This window comes from Sturnus vulgaris, chromosome 3 (assembly GCF_052056855.1).
Source record: "Sturnus vulgaris isolate bStuVul1 chromosome 3, bStuVul1.hap1, whole genome shotgun sequence".
NCBI lineage: Eukaryota > Metazoa > Chordata > Aves > Passeriformes > Sturnidae > Sturnus > Sturnus vulgaris.
Genome location: NC_142245.1, coordinates 41,419,528 through 41,435,661, shown reverse-complemented (window position 1 = coordinate 41,435,661; position 16,134 = coordinate 41,419,528). Strand labels below are relative to the sequence as shown.

At 43.7% G+C, this 16,134-nt stretch overlaps 1 protein-coding gene across 1 annotated transcript; it reads left to right on the top strand.

Annotated features, from left to right (window-relative positions):
• The first annotated feature begins 10,487 nt into the window (after positions 1–10,487).
• LOC148224302 (endogenous retrovirus group K member 8 Gag polyprotein-like) lies at positions 10,488–12,329 on the top strand. The gene is made up of 2 exons (XM_088162768.1): positions 10,488–10,525; positions 10,729–12,329. Exons 1-2 carry the CDS (start codon positions 10,488–10,490, stop codon positions 11,876–11,878), a joined length of 1,188 nt encoding a protein of 395 aa, XP_088018894.1. The 3' UTR covers positions 11,879–12,329.
• The last annotated feature ends 3,805 nt before the right edge of the window (positions 12,330–16,134 follow it).

Below are 16,134 nucleotides of genomic sequence, written 5' to 3'. Positions count from 1 at the left end.
ATTTTCAGGATACTCTTATGGCAAAAATGCTAGTTTATAAAATGCACCAAGATGCACTGCTGAGTTATTATATGCTTGTTTATGTTTTTATCCTCTTCTGTAGTCTCAGCTTATCAATCAAGCTAAGTTTTCTAGCTTTGGACAGATAAACTAGTCAGTGAGTAATGCCATTCCATGGTCGATCTCACAGAAGTTTAGACAAAAAAAGGAATAGAAATCATAAGGAACAACAACTCCCATGAGACATAAGACCAGCCTTTTCCAATTAACACACTTCAATTTTTCATCAAAATGTTTCTGGGATAGCTAAAGGCATTCTGAAGGAAAAATCTAGTTTATTGAAATCATGGGGTTTTTACTTTAAGAAAAAGCTTTTTCTAGATTATGCTCTACTTGGTCTGTTTCTTACTATTCCGTTTTGACTGCTTGTCTTAAAAAGGTTTAAGAACCATTTCTGGTGGAAGCATCTCCCCAGGTTATGCCAGAAGTAATGAACCCTTACAGTGATCAACAAAATAACACAATCCTTGTACTGCCAAGGGCCAATTGAGTGAAGATGCCTGGTACTTGTAATCTATTTTTCCTACCTTTTCAACCCAAAAGAAACTGTTTTATAGACCAGAAAATATATATTTGTTCCTGAAATCCCAAGAAAGAATGTGTAAGGTAAGTCACAGTCCCTTATTTAAGGGCTTAAGATCATATTCTTGCTAAAGTGAATGTATTTTTTTTAAAATTAAGCATATTACCTCAAAGAAGACAAAATTTTACAAGATATTTCCAAATAACTGCTGCTTTCTGAAGTCTGTGGTCTCCTGCAAGAAAGTTCTGCTGAATTGTCTGCCAGTGTTTACATTAGGCTGTAGAGGACAAGTAAATTTCCATGTCAGAAATGTTGCACACATGAGATAAAGATAAATGTTTTTGGTCCTATAGTCAGATCATACCCATTGTGGTAATATTTTTTTATTGCTTGACTCAGGCACTCACTCTCTGTTTCATGTCTCATTGAAATAACTACCAAAGTAGTTTCTCAGAGCCTGTCATCACTTTGTACTCCTAAGCATTTACATTTTACCCTGAATATGTTGAATTCAGTGACCTGATTTCTCTTTAGACTTGTATTTTCTTCATATGACTGTTTTGTACAAGAGACCCATGCCATGGAATGCCCCAGTCCCATCTCTCCAGCGCTGGGCTTCATGGCCTGACTAAGAGCTGAAGATAGTTTAATACTAAAACCACAGATGATGAAATGGAAGAATTACATTTGAAATTTGTGTCGGCACAATATGCAGTCCCTGCATTGCCTGGAAGCACATCAGAGACAGTTCTTTCCTCCTGCGTGGACCAAGTGACAGCACGTACCTTCCCGCACGTGAGCTGTGATTTTGGCTGTGATTTTGCTGATTACAAAGACAAACTGGAGATGCTGGCTGGCCACTTCAATGAGACAATGACTCCCTCATTTTACACCTATACCATAGTGCAGGCTGTAACCACTAACCACACCAATGATCTGAGGCTACCTAGAGAGAAACTGCCACAAGAGATTGCTCTGCAAGGAGGAATATCTCCTTCCAGATTTTCTGGACAGGAGGAATTAGTGCTCCCATACTGAGTCACCAATGAGATGCCACTTGTGCAGGCTGGTATAGGAAGGAAGTTGTGTCCTAATCACACATCCTCTCTATGGTCAGATCTTAATCAGTAAGATAATCAAGCAAGTTTAAATAATTTTGCTTTAAACAAGTTTTAAATGTTTCAGACACTTAACTTTCACAGCAGAAGAGTTGCACCGTGATCCCTTTAGAGCATTGAGCATAACCATTTATTTCTGTGTGGATTGGGAGGGAAAGGAAATGTACAGAGCTGTGTTGTGCCAAGCAGATGACAGGGAAAGTAGCTGCTGACACAGGATGCTCTGGTGTGCACAGCAAACACATCTGTCTGAATTAATATTGCAGCAGACAGGTAACCTTTCACTTCCCTTCTAAGAGTGGGCAGCTGTTGTTATCATTTGATCTCTAGGTCTTTATGCATGCAATCACTGGTGGTTAGGGCTTTGATAATATTGATTTTTCCACTGTGATTTCAGAGGTGGTAAAAAAAAAAGTAAAAAAAAAAGAAACCAAAGAAGTAATGGGAGGCAAATTACTGAACATTTCCTCACAGGAGCAACAAATTGGCAACTGCAGTTGATTAAATTTGTGCTATACAGTGAATGCAAGCATGTGCTTACATCCATTCCTGACGGGTGATGGGTTTTTTTCCTTAAATATAATCTAGCCTGCCCAGAGACAGGAACTTGCTATGTGAGGCAGGTATGTTAGAGAACCAAGCAGCACAGCTAAATCTACTGAAATGATACTATAGGGCAATAGCCTGGAGAGTGAAGAACAGCTAGCCCGGTTACCCAGGCATAACTGTCCTGGTGACACCAGGAGCACAAAGGGACAGGACAGTTGTGTAGGCATTCTGGCACTGATTTGAACTTCAGTGCTGGTTGGTGGTTTCCCACCAAAGCAGTTCTATCACTGTCCTCCTCAAAATGGACAGGGGAGTAAAAATATAATGAAAAACTCGTGAGATAAGGGCAGGGAGAAATCACTCACTGATTGCTTCACCTGGGCATCTCTAGAGCTGTCTCATATATTCTTGCTCTTCTCTTCTTTATCTGTCATTGCTCTTGTGAAGGCTTTTTCCCCCCCCCACTTTTTAAATACATTATCTTAGAGGCTCTGCCACCATCGCTGATAGACTTGGCCTTGACCAGAAATGCATCTGTCTTGGAGTGTGTCTGGCATTGGGTCTGTTGACATGGGAAGCTGTAGCATCCCCCACCCACCTCCACCAAAACATTGCCACGCAAACCCAATATAATCTGGAAAACCAGCAACTTGTTTATAGCTCTTAGCCTTGTCAAGGAAACTTCATCTGCAGCAAACTTTTTAACAGGTCTCTCAGTGTATCTTCCTTACTCAGTGCAAAGCTATGCCAGATAGTTCAGGTGGCAGATACAGTACAGCCCCCAAAGGATCTATTAATCTTTCTCCAAGTTAGATTATTTTTGATGCCTGCCCAGGCACCTTGCTCATCTCTTCATGGCATTGTCCTTGCTTGTTGCAGGGAGACTGGACTAGATGACCTTTGGAGGCCCTTTCCAAACCAAACTATTCCATTATTTTAGAATTATATGACTGCTGTGCAGCACAAACATTTTCTTTACTGAGGGAGAAAAGTATATGTGTTTGTAAGGACAGACTTGAGAAAGCTGGCAACCCACAGTCCTTACTCTCCAGGATGTTTTGGTTGCCTCCACTGCCAAGATTTTGAAAAATGAACTAGTATTAACCATGTCCTGCTTCACTGCATCTTCCTCCCACTTTGTTGGCTAGGTTTAACAGGCATCTAAATTTGCACTGGTCTATCACTCATCCCCAGTGGGTTCTCACTGCTCTGAAACTTTAGTGCCTGTTTCAGGAATCACCACTTAAATGCTACCTAGAACACCCTCATCAGGATCTGCTGCTGCTTCCCATTGCTGGTCTCTGTGGCCTTACACAAAGTCTTGGCTCTATCTGCTTCCTCCTATAAAGGTGACCATCTGACAGATATGTTTCTTTCTCTTGGCCCCAAAATATTTTTTCTGTCCATGTTCAACTCACCTCACCAGTCTGTTTGGAGTGAGGATCACAACTCAGCTGGTAATACTTGGGAAAGCAGTCTTGTTCTTTCATTACTTCACAGGTACAATATTCCTTTTGTTATTTCCAAGCTCAGCTTCTTCCAAAACACCTCTGACCATTGCTACCTGAAATGCCGAAGTGAGACCTGGCCCAGCTAGTCATTTCCTCCAACCTGCTGTCAGTTGTAGGAGAAGAGGTGCTGGTCCTCTGTGCCTTTTGTCCCTTTGTCTCGAGCATATCTGCTCCCTGTTCAATCCAGAGTGCCAGAACTAAGTGTCCTGACTCACACACCACAAAAATCATCTGCCACACTACCTTAGTGTCAAATATACAAATCCAAAAAGGTAGTTGGGTCCTCAGAGCAGTGTTGGTTACATGAGGTTTGTGTGCCCTGTTCCTTGACTTCTCAACCTTAGTGTGAAGGCACAGGGTCAACAAGCCCACAGCTAACCAGTGCACTGCATTTAATACTGCAGCACTGACTCTTCAGCCCCTCCTGACCAAGAGAAGGCTTCACACTAGTGAGGTGCTGAGGTGTTTAGACCTCTGCCTACTTCTAAATGCATGGATAATCTCAAAGGTGCTTTTCAGTCTGGTTTTAAGACAGTTGGGCCAACATGTCTGCTGCCACAGACACTTTCTCCTGGGCTCTGGCACCTGCATTTCTGTCCTGGTGACTATCTTAGTTTGGCAAAACAACAAAAAAGTGTTTGCTCTCTTTCTTTGTTGTTTAATGCTGTGTTTTGTTGGTTTATTGTTTGGGGTTTTTTTAAGTGAGGAATTTCCCCCATATTTAGCAAACCATCTCTTTCTGGGATCAGGCAAAAGCCAAAAAGAAGAGCCCAGATCTTAATCCTAAATATGGTTGGGTTGCTTAACTCCTCTCCTGTGATTGTGGAACAGGGATTGGTGAAAATTGTCACTCCCATCCACAACCAATAGGGAAGGTCTCACCCACATGGGTGAAGTTAGTCCAGATTAACCCACAGTGACATGTGAAGTCTGGAAAGGGTCCCCTAATCCTCACACTGTGGAGGGAAAATGATGTCTCCCTGGCAGGACATGATGTGTCATGTGTGCCAGTCATGCCTGCATCACCCTGCTGTAGATGGCACAGAGCAGCCCATCCTTTAGGAATGCCCTTCAGCCTGTCCAACAGAAGGAGAATTCTGTTACACTGTCCAGGGGCTTGTTTTCCTATTTCTTTTTTGACATACACAAGTGCTATGTGATGCAAATTTTACTTACTGTCTTTTGTGAGGTTGGAGTGAAAATTTGCTTCCCTGTCATCCGGGTTTCAGCCTCCATGGCTACAAAAGAGAAAGACGTGCCATAGAAAATGCAGACAGCAGGACAAACACAGAGGTGTTTGTTCTACTTCAAATGCTGACAGACCTGTCTGATCAATCTAACCCACACCATCTTTGGCTTTAAGCTGGCTTGTATCCTTGTCAAAGCATCCTTGCTGTTACTACTTCGGTAGAGCTAAAACAGGCAAGCAGCTTCACTAATATGGGATTTTTGCTACACTTTTCCAGTGGTTTTATGAGATGAGCACATTGGCTCAGATGTGCCAGAGAAAAGGATGGATTTCTACTTGTTTGGCTCAGTCAGAAGGTTCTTAGATATTCTTAAGTGATAATTTTCTGGTCTCTTAAAGAATACAAATATAAATATAACAAAAATGCTTGCACTGTGATGCCTCACTGAATTGTATTACTGAAGAGAAACTATGAAAGAAGCTACACTGTAATTACTAGATATGTGTCCTCTGCTGTTCAGATACTACTGCCTGATAACTATGAATTACACCTCAGAATTCTGAAATTACCTCGGCTCTACAGCAGTGGAACCAATAACAGGATTAATGACTCAACTGCAACAGTAACTTGTAATTACCTCATCATCTGAACCAGCTGCAAAGTTTCAGTACTCAGGTAGACATTTCTTAGTGCAAGAGAGTGAGTGAGAGGCCATGCCAGCAGCTGGAGAGAAGCCCTTGAGCACAAAATGAAGCTCTCAAATGCAGCTGCTGTGCCTGGTTAAGTGAAATGGAAGGTGAATGTGAGACTGGTCCAGTGTGAGACAAGTGGTGTGTGGGAAGAGTCAGCATTTTGCAGTTCTCCCTTAAGGCTTTTTTAGGATTTAGAAATAACTTTTCTTTACACTAATTTTCCTTTTCCATCACTGCTGAGTGCAATAAAGACTGTAAAAGGCAAGTTTTTAGACTGAAAGATTTTTACAAGCAACAGGAGATTTGCGGTTAAAAGTTATTTTGAGCTTTTACTGAGGAAGATACCTCCTTACTGAAAGTAGCACAAAGTTTTATTTTTAAAAGCTCCTCTCTGATTATAAGTTAATTTAAAAGCTGCTTTTTTGAATAAAAAAGAAAGGAACAGCTAGATTTCAATTTTCCATAAGCCATGAACTAAGAGTGGGGATTTTTTGTAGAGGCCTTAAGATAATTTTTAATGAAGTTCAAATCTTATCATTCTAATAATCAGAAAATACCAGAATAGTTGGAAAATACTAGACTTGTGTCTTTTAATAGTCATATATACAGAGATCTCTGATTGCTTACAACTTTATCTTGTTTTATCTGAGGTAACAACATCCTACTCAAAAAGTCTTTCATCTTCTCTCTTTCTGCACTTCTGCACGGCCCAGGGTGGTTTTCAGTACTATGTTACAGTACAGTAGCATCCTCACTGTGAGCCTTTGAAGCTGTTGTCAACAGCAGCTTTTTCACGGGCCGGTTGCCAGCCTGCTCTCTCAAGAAGGAACTTTTCTGTCCCTATACCACTCCAGTGCTCTGCACCTCAGACTGGAGTTTGAAGCACAGCCCCTGCACAAGGGGACTTAAGCACATCTCTTGGGTGCCCAATTCTGCTTCACAGCCCCTCCTGAAAGTTTAACCTCTCAGTCTGCCTCGTTCCAGGATCTATTCTCACTACACACCGGCTTCAATGTACCACCAAAAGTGCAACTTCCATGGTTGAACTCTTCAGGAACTATACGGTGTTCCTAAGGGGAAAACATATCTGCTTGATTTGAAGGCAATCCAAGGGTTTTCTTCCAGGCCCCTGGAAGACCAGCAAATATACTGGTGAGGTCTCCCACCCACATGCAGAGCTATGTGGAACTGTCTTTACTCACATCAAGGGCCTGCTGTCTCTCCCCTCTGACTTGCTCTCAGGACTCAGATCAACACCAGAATAGGTTTTGTTTCCTTCTGAGCAATAGCATTGCTATCTTCTCAGACCCCAATCAGCCACAGGATTTTTTAAGTAAACATCTTGTGGTTACCTGTGCTGTGCTTAGAGTGGCATAGTTCCCATTTTGACAGGCTTCACAACTAATGAAAGCAGAGGCCTTTACTGAGATCAGAGGTTTCTACCCTCTCATAAGCCATCAAACTACTGAGAAGGAAAAATAGCTCAACTTCTCGCTAGCACCACAATGCAAGTCTGGAAGTGAGGAATGTTCTGCACCACACAGCTGGAGTGTGCCTCACCATGCTCCACCAGGGCTTCAGTACTGGTCCCACACTGCCTCACCACTGCCCATTCCAGCCCCAAATATACAGCAGAGGATCGATCCTCATCTGTTCTTCATCCCCCTCCTTTCTGTGCCTGACTGAGACTAGATCTAATTTGTGCTTGGGTAGTTCTATCTATATGTGCAGTTTTCTGCAGGTAGAAGTTAAAACTAGTCCATAAGACACATCTGTGTCCCTGCATTTATTCACTTCAGTAGGTTTAACATAACAATATTAAATTCCACTCCCCAGTGCAACCTTGTGCACAGAGAAGACACTGCCCCTTCCCAGAGAAATGGTCAGTGGGGGGCAAACCTCTCAGCACCTTGCACTGGTGGGCAGTACCTGTGGCAAAGTGGCAAAATTTCTGTTTGCCTCAAAGTGTTGGCAAATTCTACACCCCATGATACTTTTCTGCACTGCCACATCTTGAGATGGAGCCTTCAATTCTATTAAATATCATATTTACTGAAAATAAAGAAGTCAGTAATGGCAGAACAATCATTTCAAGTAACTGTGTGCCCCAGGCTGGTAGCTAACAACAGACTGCTGTGTGATTTAAACCCTCAGGTTAAGAACAAAAACCAGATGAGTAAAGGGGCAGCCATTCTCAAGAAAGAAATCTGTCTTTAGCTATGTGATTAGTTTGTCATAGCTCAACTTCTGCTCTCCTGTACTGTTGGGACCAAGGAGGGCGAAAATAAGCTCCAAGCAATTAGATTTGCTTGATTTGAATGACCTCTTTCGTGTTCCTGCCTGTTGAAAGTTTGTTTCAATTCCCTTCCCTAACCCCTCAAGGACGAGACGATCAAGTAAATATAAAAGGTTCATTAGCAGAATTTGACTCTACCATAGAGAAATAAAAAGCAGGTAATCTGTGTAAAAAAACAGTAGTGACAAGAAAATTTATAGATGCTATTTATTGTCAAAGATTACACAACTGAACAGTGTTCATTTTGCTTCCCATGATGAACAGATCCTTTTATTATACAACAGCATGAGTCAGAATGCATACATTTTCTAAAACTTCTAACTACACTGAGATATGAGTAAATGAAAAAGGCTGTTCTGCAAGATTTCCTGTTCCGTGATGCATGGGCAATTGGCCTACATTTGTGACCCCATTTTCCCTTCAGGTCTGTAGCTGTACTGCACAGACTCGATCCTTTGATTGGAAGTCTGAAGGAGCGGGAATGGCCAATGCTGGGTCCGACTGAGTGGACCGAGTGAGCCGCACTGGCTCTCTCACCACCACATGCTTTCTAGCTTCCACATGGCTGTAAGCCTGAGCCAGACCTGAAATGCTGCTCTTCAGCAAAGGAAGAGCTAGAAAGAGACGAGCAGCCTCGTCCCCCAGGCCCCCCTGAGAGGCTGGAGCGGAGCCCCAGGCGGGGTGGGGCAGGAAGAGAAAGAACCTCTGCGGCTCTGCTCCCACCATAGCATGGCACTGCCCCGAAAAATCACGCGTTTCACAGGCTCTACATGGCTTCTACTGATAGAGCCCTAGCGTCACGAGGCATTTCTGTGACAAAAAACAGTGGGGCAGAGCTGTGACATCATGTAGTTAATACGAACTGCTATGGCCACGCATCTCCTAATCTTTTCCCAACAAATGGATTTTCTTGCTCATTCCCTACAACACCAGGCTGCAGGCAAAACTAAGGTCTACTTTCTGAACTTTTGTTTATAAATACGATTATGACCTCCTGGTTCAAAACCAGAGTGCTCCTCATGGCTAATCTCTAACTCAATCCTTGCACCTGCTTCTCCCTTCTCTAAACTGCCTAGCTTGGTATCTGCTTCACTATCAAGAACACATCCACATGCCCTGGGAAAGGGAGCAGAGCCCTTGTCAGTGCAAAGGGAATTTCCTGCACGAAGCCACAGCTCCTGTAGAGCTGCCAGCACTCTTACTGTGTCAATCAGTTTTACATAACTTGCTCTCTGCTACCACCCATTGCCTTCTCAGCTTCATTGTTCTTTGGGCTAGTCTCAATTCGTGTCTGTGCGCTTGATTTAATTTTCTTTGTACAAACTGGATTGACTTGGGTTCTTTCAAAGTGGTACTTGGCACTAATTTCTGCATATATTTTTGTGCCTCTCTGTGTTCCTTTGCATTTTTCCATAGTTTATCTTAACATACTTTGATATTTAGTGTAAAAGCATGCATGCAAGGAATCAGTGCAGAAGAGTTCCTAAGCATTAACATCACACTAGTGTATCCTAATCTCACTTCCAAGGCTGGATGAGACCTATAGCCCCAATGCATTTGTTTGACTGGCACTTCCAACTCCTTCACATTAAGTACCATCAAATTAGCACACATTTATTGAAACCAGAAACTCGTGAAAGCATTCATTAAGTTTAATTTCTCTTTCATGGTAGAAGATCATGAGAATTCGTCCTCTTTTTCTCTGAGATCATCAGCACCTTCCTGTAGAGAGCCTGGTGCAGGAATGGCTAGAAGAGAAAGGCCATAGTCAGATCAACTTGGTGAGGCTAGCAAAGTAGGCCTCAGTCTCAAGGATACAGTGTCCTTGAGATAAGGAAGGCACGTAGAATTGAGAAAGACATGAATGCCGAAGTGCTTAGCTAAGCAGCACATCTAGACCAATGAGGAGCTAAGATTTTGCACTATGCATGAGCTAATTAAGCATTGTATTTAATCGCCACTCTGCGTATCAATAAATGAGACTTTGCTGATGACCATATGGTGTCCGCGTCTCCCTTCTCCGACAAATGGTGACCCCGACGCCCCCCCGTCGCTGAAAAGAAAACGGGGGAGAACGCGCCACGGTCGGTGAAGTAGAGTTGGGGCCTGCTGCAACCGGGTCGGTGTCAAACGACGTAGGGAAGACACCCCCAGGAGCTACAAAGGTGGTCCTGGGCCATACGTGCTGCCGAAGCCGGAGAGTTGCAACAGCGCTGACGACAAAAAATGGACAGGCAAGCAGCATATGATTTATTTATAGTACATGTAAATAAGTTAGGGCTGAAAGAGATTAATCCCAGGAAGGACATACCGGGGTTGTTAGCCTGGGGTTATGCTAAAGGTTTATTCTCTAACCCTCACACCGTGCATGATTTGAATGAGTGGCGTAAGCTAGGGGATGTGTTGTGGGAGGCGGTGTTAGAGGATGATAAAACGGCAAAAAAGCTGGGAAAGATCTGGCGGGTAGTTCATAACGCACTACTAAAGCAGCAAGCTGAGAGAAGGGCGGCTCGGGAGGCAGTAGAGGCATATAGGAGGAACGCTCAGTATGGCGATAACGAGCCCCGAGCGCCAAGCACAACCAGAGTTGAAATACCTATCTCTGGGGAGATGGCAGGAATGACGGACATGGCCAGCTGCGCTTGGCCCTCGGCACCCCCCTTAGAAGAGCTTGAGGAGGATTCCGCCGCGGCGGCGGAGACAATTGCAGAAGGCGGAGTACCTCCGCCTTCCGAGGGCGAAGGACCTCAGCCCAGCGGCGAAAAATCCCCTTGCCGGTCTGAGCCTAGCGCCCCTAAGCCTGCCGCGAAGCCAGACCCTGTCCCTGGGGCGGAAAGCGACCTGTGGGAGGAGATGGCTAAACGGCGAAGGGAGGCGTGGAATATGTTAGCCAGACACGGTTTGGAGACCGGGGACGAGGCCGCTGTGGGCGCGGCGAGAGCCTGGGCTTTTCCTGTAACGTATACCCAGGGAGTAAATCAGCAGGGGCAAGCTGTGCAAGTGGGAACATATTCGCCCCCCGATTGGAAGTTGCTAGCCCAGCTGAGACAAACAGTGAGTCAGTTCGGGTTCCGGAGTGAGCCAGCTAGGCAGATGCTAGATTTCTTGTTCGACACATACTTGTTGCTGCCAAATGATTTAAGAAGCATAGTGAAGCTGATTTTCACGCAGCATCAGCAGCTGCTCTTTAACGCCCACTGGCAGGCTCTTGTCCAGGAATCAGTCGCGGTGCAGAGAGGTGCTGGAGATCCGCTAGTTGGAATTACAATAGATGAGTTAATGGGGTTAGGACAGTACCGCAGAACAGAGGCTCAAATGATTTCAGGACCCGACAAGGTTAGGGAAGCCATGCATCTAGTAAGGAGTGCCATCGATCAGGTCAAGGATAGCTCAGGCATACCCATGTATATGGGAATAAAGCAGGGAAGGGATGAATCCTTTGGGGACTTTGTAGATAAGGCTGCTGCTGCTATTGAAAAGGCAGGAATCCCAGAGTATATGAGAGGGGCGCTGCTAAAGCAATGTGCGTTGCAGAATAGCAATGAGACAACAAAAAGGGTATTATCTACTTTGGGGGCCAATTGGACGATAGAAGAGGCATTGGAAAGGATGGCACTACAGCCGACAGGGGCGCAGGTTTTCTTGGTTAATGCACTAAAAGAATTAGGCTTGGGACTGCAGAAACAAGCCGAGTCCACACAGTCACAGGTGTTAGCCGCTATTGCTCCGCTCCGTGCTTCTACGGCGGCCCCGGCCACATCGAGCGACCACCGCCCTCCTTCGGCGCGATGCTATAGATGCGGAAGCGGAGGCCACTTCCGACAGGACTGCCGAGCCTCAGGAGTGTGGTGCCAAAACTGCCAAAGCAACACGCACAACACGTCAGCTTGCCGCCGCAAGTCGGGAAACTCCCGGCGGACCGCGCCCGGACACAAGTAGCCGCCGTGACATCAGCGCCATCTCCTGTCTCCAGCCAGCCACAACAGGGAGCCTGGGACTCGACCTGGCAGCCGCTGTAAAGACATCTTTGCTAACAGCACGCCCCACCAAAATCCCAACTGGAGTTCGTGGCCCGGTGATCGTCAAAGGACAAGCTTTTGGAGGACTAATAGTGGGACGCTCTTCAAGCTCCATTGTAGGACTGTTTGTGCTACCTTGCTTGATAACTTGCTTACAAAATTTTATTCAAAAGACTGTTAACAAAGCTTGGCATGCCACTCTTTTAGCTCAAAAAGAAAACGGGGGAAGTGTAGAGAGCCTGGTGCAGGAATGGCTAGAAGAGAAAGGCCATAGTCAGATCAACTTGGTGAGGCTAGCAAAGTAGGCCTCAGTCTCAAGGATACAGTGTCCTTGAGATAAGGAAGGCACGTAGAATTGAGAAAGACATGAATGCCGAAGTGCTTAGCTAAGCAGCACATCTAGACCAATGAGGAGCTAAGATTTTGCACTATGCATGAGCTAATTAAGCATTGTATTTAATCGCCACTCTGCGTATCAATAAATGAGACTTTGCTGATGACCATATGGTGTCCGCGTCTCCCTTCTCCGACACCTTCCTGCATCTGCGACTGCACCTTAAAGACACCTGCACTGCCAAAACCTGCTCAAAATTCAAACCTTCTTGTACAGTTAACAGTTTCTGTTCAGGTGCCTAATTTCAAATTTCACTAGGATTTAATTAACTTTAGTCTACTGAGTGAGTGTAAGTGACAAACACCAGGTTTGCATTGCTACAGTTAACAGTGTAGGTGTGTGTTGCTTTTTAATGACAGAGCCTATTACTTAAATCTACAATTTATTCCATAAGAATTATTTTAAATTTCATATTTCTCCCATGAATGTGTGTTAAATTATGAAGTTTAAGCGTACATAATTATCACCTCCAGGATTGCTTTAGTCTCTGAAACCCAGAACTTACATTTTGTAATTTCATCTTGGCTTTCTTGGAATGCTTTTAACTACTTATCTTTCAACTTTATCAGTTTCTTTTTAATGAACAGAGCACAGACCTCTTACTTTGCAGTTCAAAGGAGATGAAGAAAACATCAGTCAAGATGTCAGCCCCTTAACACCATAAAGGTACTTTTCTTATCAAGGTTGCTAGAGTAATTTTGTAAAACCCAATCTGTGTGAAACATTTCTAGGTAGCCAAGTATCACATTGATTTCAAGGAAATGCATGCTTCTAGATTTTGCATAAATTCATCTCTAATTTATCCACAAGCCAGTATTACTTAGATAGTTTAAAGCATTTTATTCATGTTTAGAAAGAATTTTCAGGGAGAACAGACAGCAACGTGAGGGGTAGGCACAGCCAGACACACTGCCGAGCAGCAGCCTGTTTGCCCACAGCTGCCTCCTTCCCTCTCTGCCCATGCTTGTTCCTCCGAACCACCGTGACCCCTCCCTTTCTCCCCTTTTGGTTCTGGCTCTAAATATCCCAGAACAGGATTTATGCACCCCCAAGTCTTCTCCAACATCCCATCAGCTTGTATCTCTGTAGTCACTAAGCCCATGTGGTGACCCGGGGGCTTGTCTGGGGGCACCTCACCTGAGATGGCCCAAGAAAGAGATAGGGCAAGGGGTTTCAGCTTCAAGAGCTCCAGTTCAGTACTGGGCTTTCCCTTGCTCCTCTGTCTTTATAAGAGCCGAGCCTTAGTCCCAAACCCAATGTTCACCAATATAAAAAGCAGGTGGGCTGCACGGTCACCTCTCTGCACACAGCGTTTCCCAGCCGTGTTTCAGCTCCTGGCTGGGCAGGTGTTTTGTGGAGATAAGCTTTTAATCACATAACCTAACACAAAGCACCAGAATTATGTCTGAAACATGATGGGAACATCAGTTTAAAAGCGAGTCTGCCACAATCACCTAAGCCAAAAATGCATCTGGAAACACTGCTCTACCACATGCCAGCCTTTTTCCAATAGTTCCCCTTGCAGCATAGTCTGAAGGACATCTGTCAGCCAAAACAGACCATGTTGTGAGCACAAGGTGGGAACGTTTCCATTTCAGAGAAAAAAAAAAAGCTGAAGCAGTTTTTTGCTATTAAAGTGCATGTGATACTTTTACAGGGGAATGGGGCAAATTACCTGATTTTACTCCCTTGGATCTGTTGTGGTTTCCCCATAGAACAGAACAATTGAAACGAAACACTTAAAGCTGTTAAGAAACTGAAAAACAACTTTTAGAAACCTTACACTTTGTTTTTAAACTTAGATCCAAGTGTAAAGATCAGCTGCAGTTATTCACACAGCACACTACTCAATTATGTTCCAAGTCCAAGTTTCCTAAAAGATTTCTTCAAGGACCTAAGATTTAAATCCTTAGAGTCAATGTTAAATTACTGTATTTGCAAACCTTGGCCTTTCTCCGTGGGACAGTTAGGATGAACATAAATACCTGCACTGATGAACTGTAGCAAAACTATTTCTACCTGCAAATGGTGGTTTGCAAGAACAGAGGCAAGCCAGATGGTTTATCCCCATAATAACTAGTTTTCCATATAGGTCTGTTTCTGTAGCACAGAATAATCTAAGTTGAAAGGACTGGGTGGAGGTTCAGCCTGCTACTCAAAGCAGATCAGGTGGCTCTGAGTCTGTCCATTTGAGTTTTGAAAATTTCTGGTGATGGAGACTTCACAATCTCTCTGGCTATCTGTTCTAAGTCCTAGACCATTTTCATGATGATTCTTTAGATTTTATTTCATGCATACAACTGGAATTTCTCTCACTGCAGATTGTTCTCCTTTTACTGGGCACAGGTCTCTTTCATATGGTCCACTGTAAGCATGGAAGTTCAGTTTAGCCACCCATCTTTACCTTTTCTTCTACAGGCAGAACAGTCCCAGCTCTTCATAGAAGACATACCCCAGCCCCCCCACCACCCTCTAAGTTCCTCTACCAGGCTCTATTTCGTTGGCAATTCTTGTACTGGGGGAGCCAAGCTGAGCACAACGCTCCAGGTACTGGTCTCACAAGGAAGGGGAAGTAACCACTTCCCTCAGCCTGCACACTGACCCACGCTTCCAGGCTTTGAAGCTGTCTCCAGCCCCTTTTCTGTAAAGCTGCTTTTTATCCAGCCTATCTGTCCATAATTCAGCTACAGAAATGCTTTGGGAGATTTTGGCATCTAGCCTGTAGAGGCTTTAGCTTCAGTATGAATGAGATCACTTACAAATCTACCAAAACTGTACCTCTTGCAATTCAGTTCAATTTCTCTTGGCTCTGCCTTACAAGGAAAACATCAAACCAAAGGGCCTGCAAAAAGACATGCATCTGGCACCACAAAGTTCTAACCATGGATGCATTTTTTTCCTGAAGAGGAGGTTGGTCTTCGTTGATAGTATTTCATCAGTGAAAATTACTATACTAAAATGAAAACAAAGTAGTAAAGCCCATCTTTATCAGCATCACCTAATCAGATCTTTCAGTTGTCTCAAGAGCTAGGTGTAGTGCCCATATGTTGTCAAAATCGTCTAAAGCTGATAGTGATTTTATTATATCTGGGGAAAGCATCACAAGGAAATATTTTATGAGATGTGCTGTGGTTTCCCATTTAACTTAAAGAGATGGAAAGCAGTAACTTCACTAAAAAAAAAAAGAGACAGGTATAATTTTTATAATCCATCCTTATTACAAGAGCCATGTTAATGCTATGAAACTGTCAGACATAGTCTAGCTTTTACTTCTGAAAAACCACAGAATTTGTTAAAAAAATTAGAGAGCATTTAACAAAAGAGGGTAGTTCTAACCAGACCTAGCTGATACAGAACTGCACAGAGCAGTTATCAGTATCCCCCTCCAACACTTGCTTCTCTGCTCACAGAAATGTTCCCATTTTTTATGATAGGGCTCTGGTTGTCAATTCTAACATCTGAGGTGGGGTACTCAACTACACTGGCCCTTTTGGGAGAAGCCTATGTGAAATACTAAACAAAATGGTTTGAAATATACAGTGAAAAAGCATTCAAGAGAGCTTCTCACTTATGTTTAAATACCTCTAACAAGGGTAAACAAGACAAAATTTGACAATCAAGATTGTCAGGTTTCTTTTCATTGTTGAATCATAAACCATCTGACAACTTGGGCTGATACCACTTAATGTAATTCTGACAAATCTTAATCAGATTCATCATCAGGAATTGCAAGATCCTTTGGACTTAAAGAGATTCTCAATTGCAGACTGGAGTACAAAAAA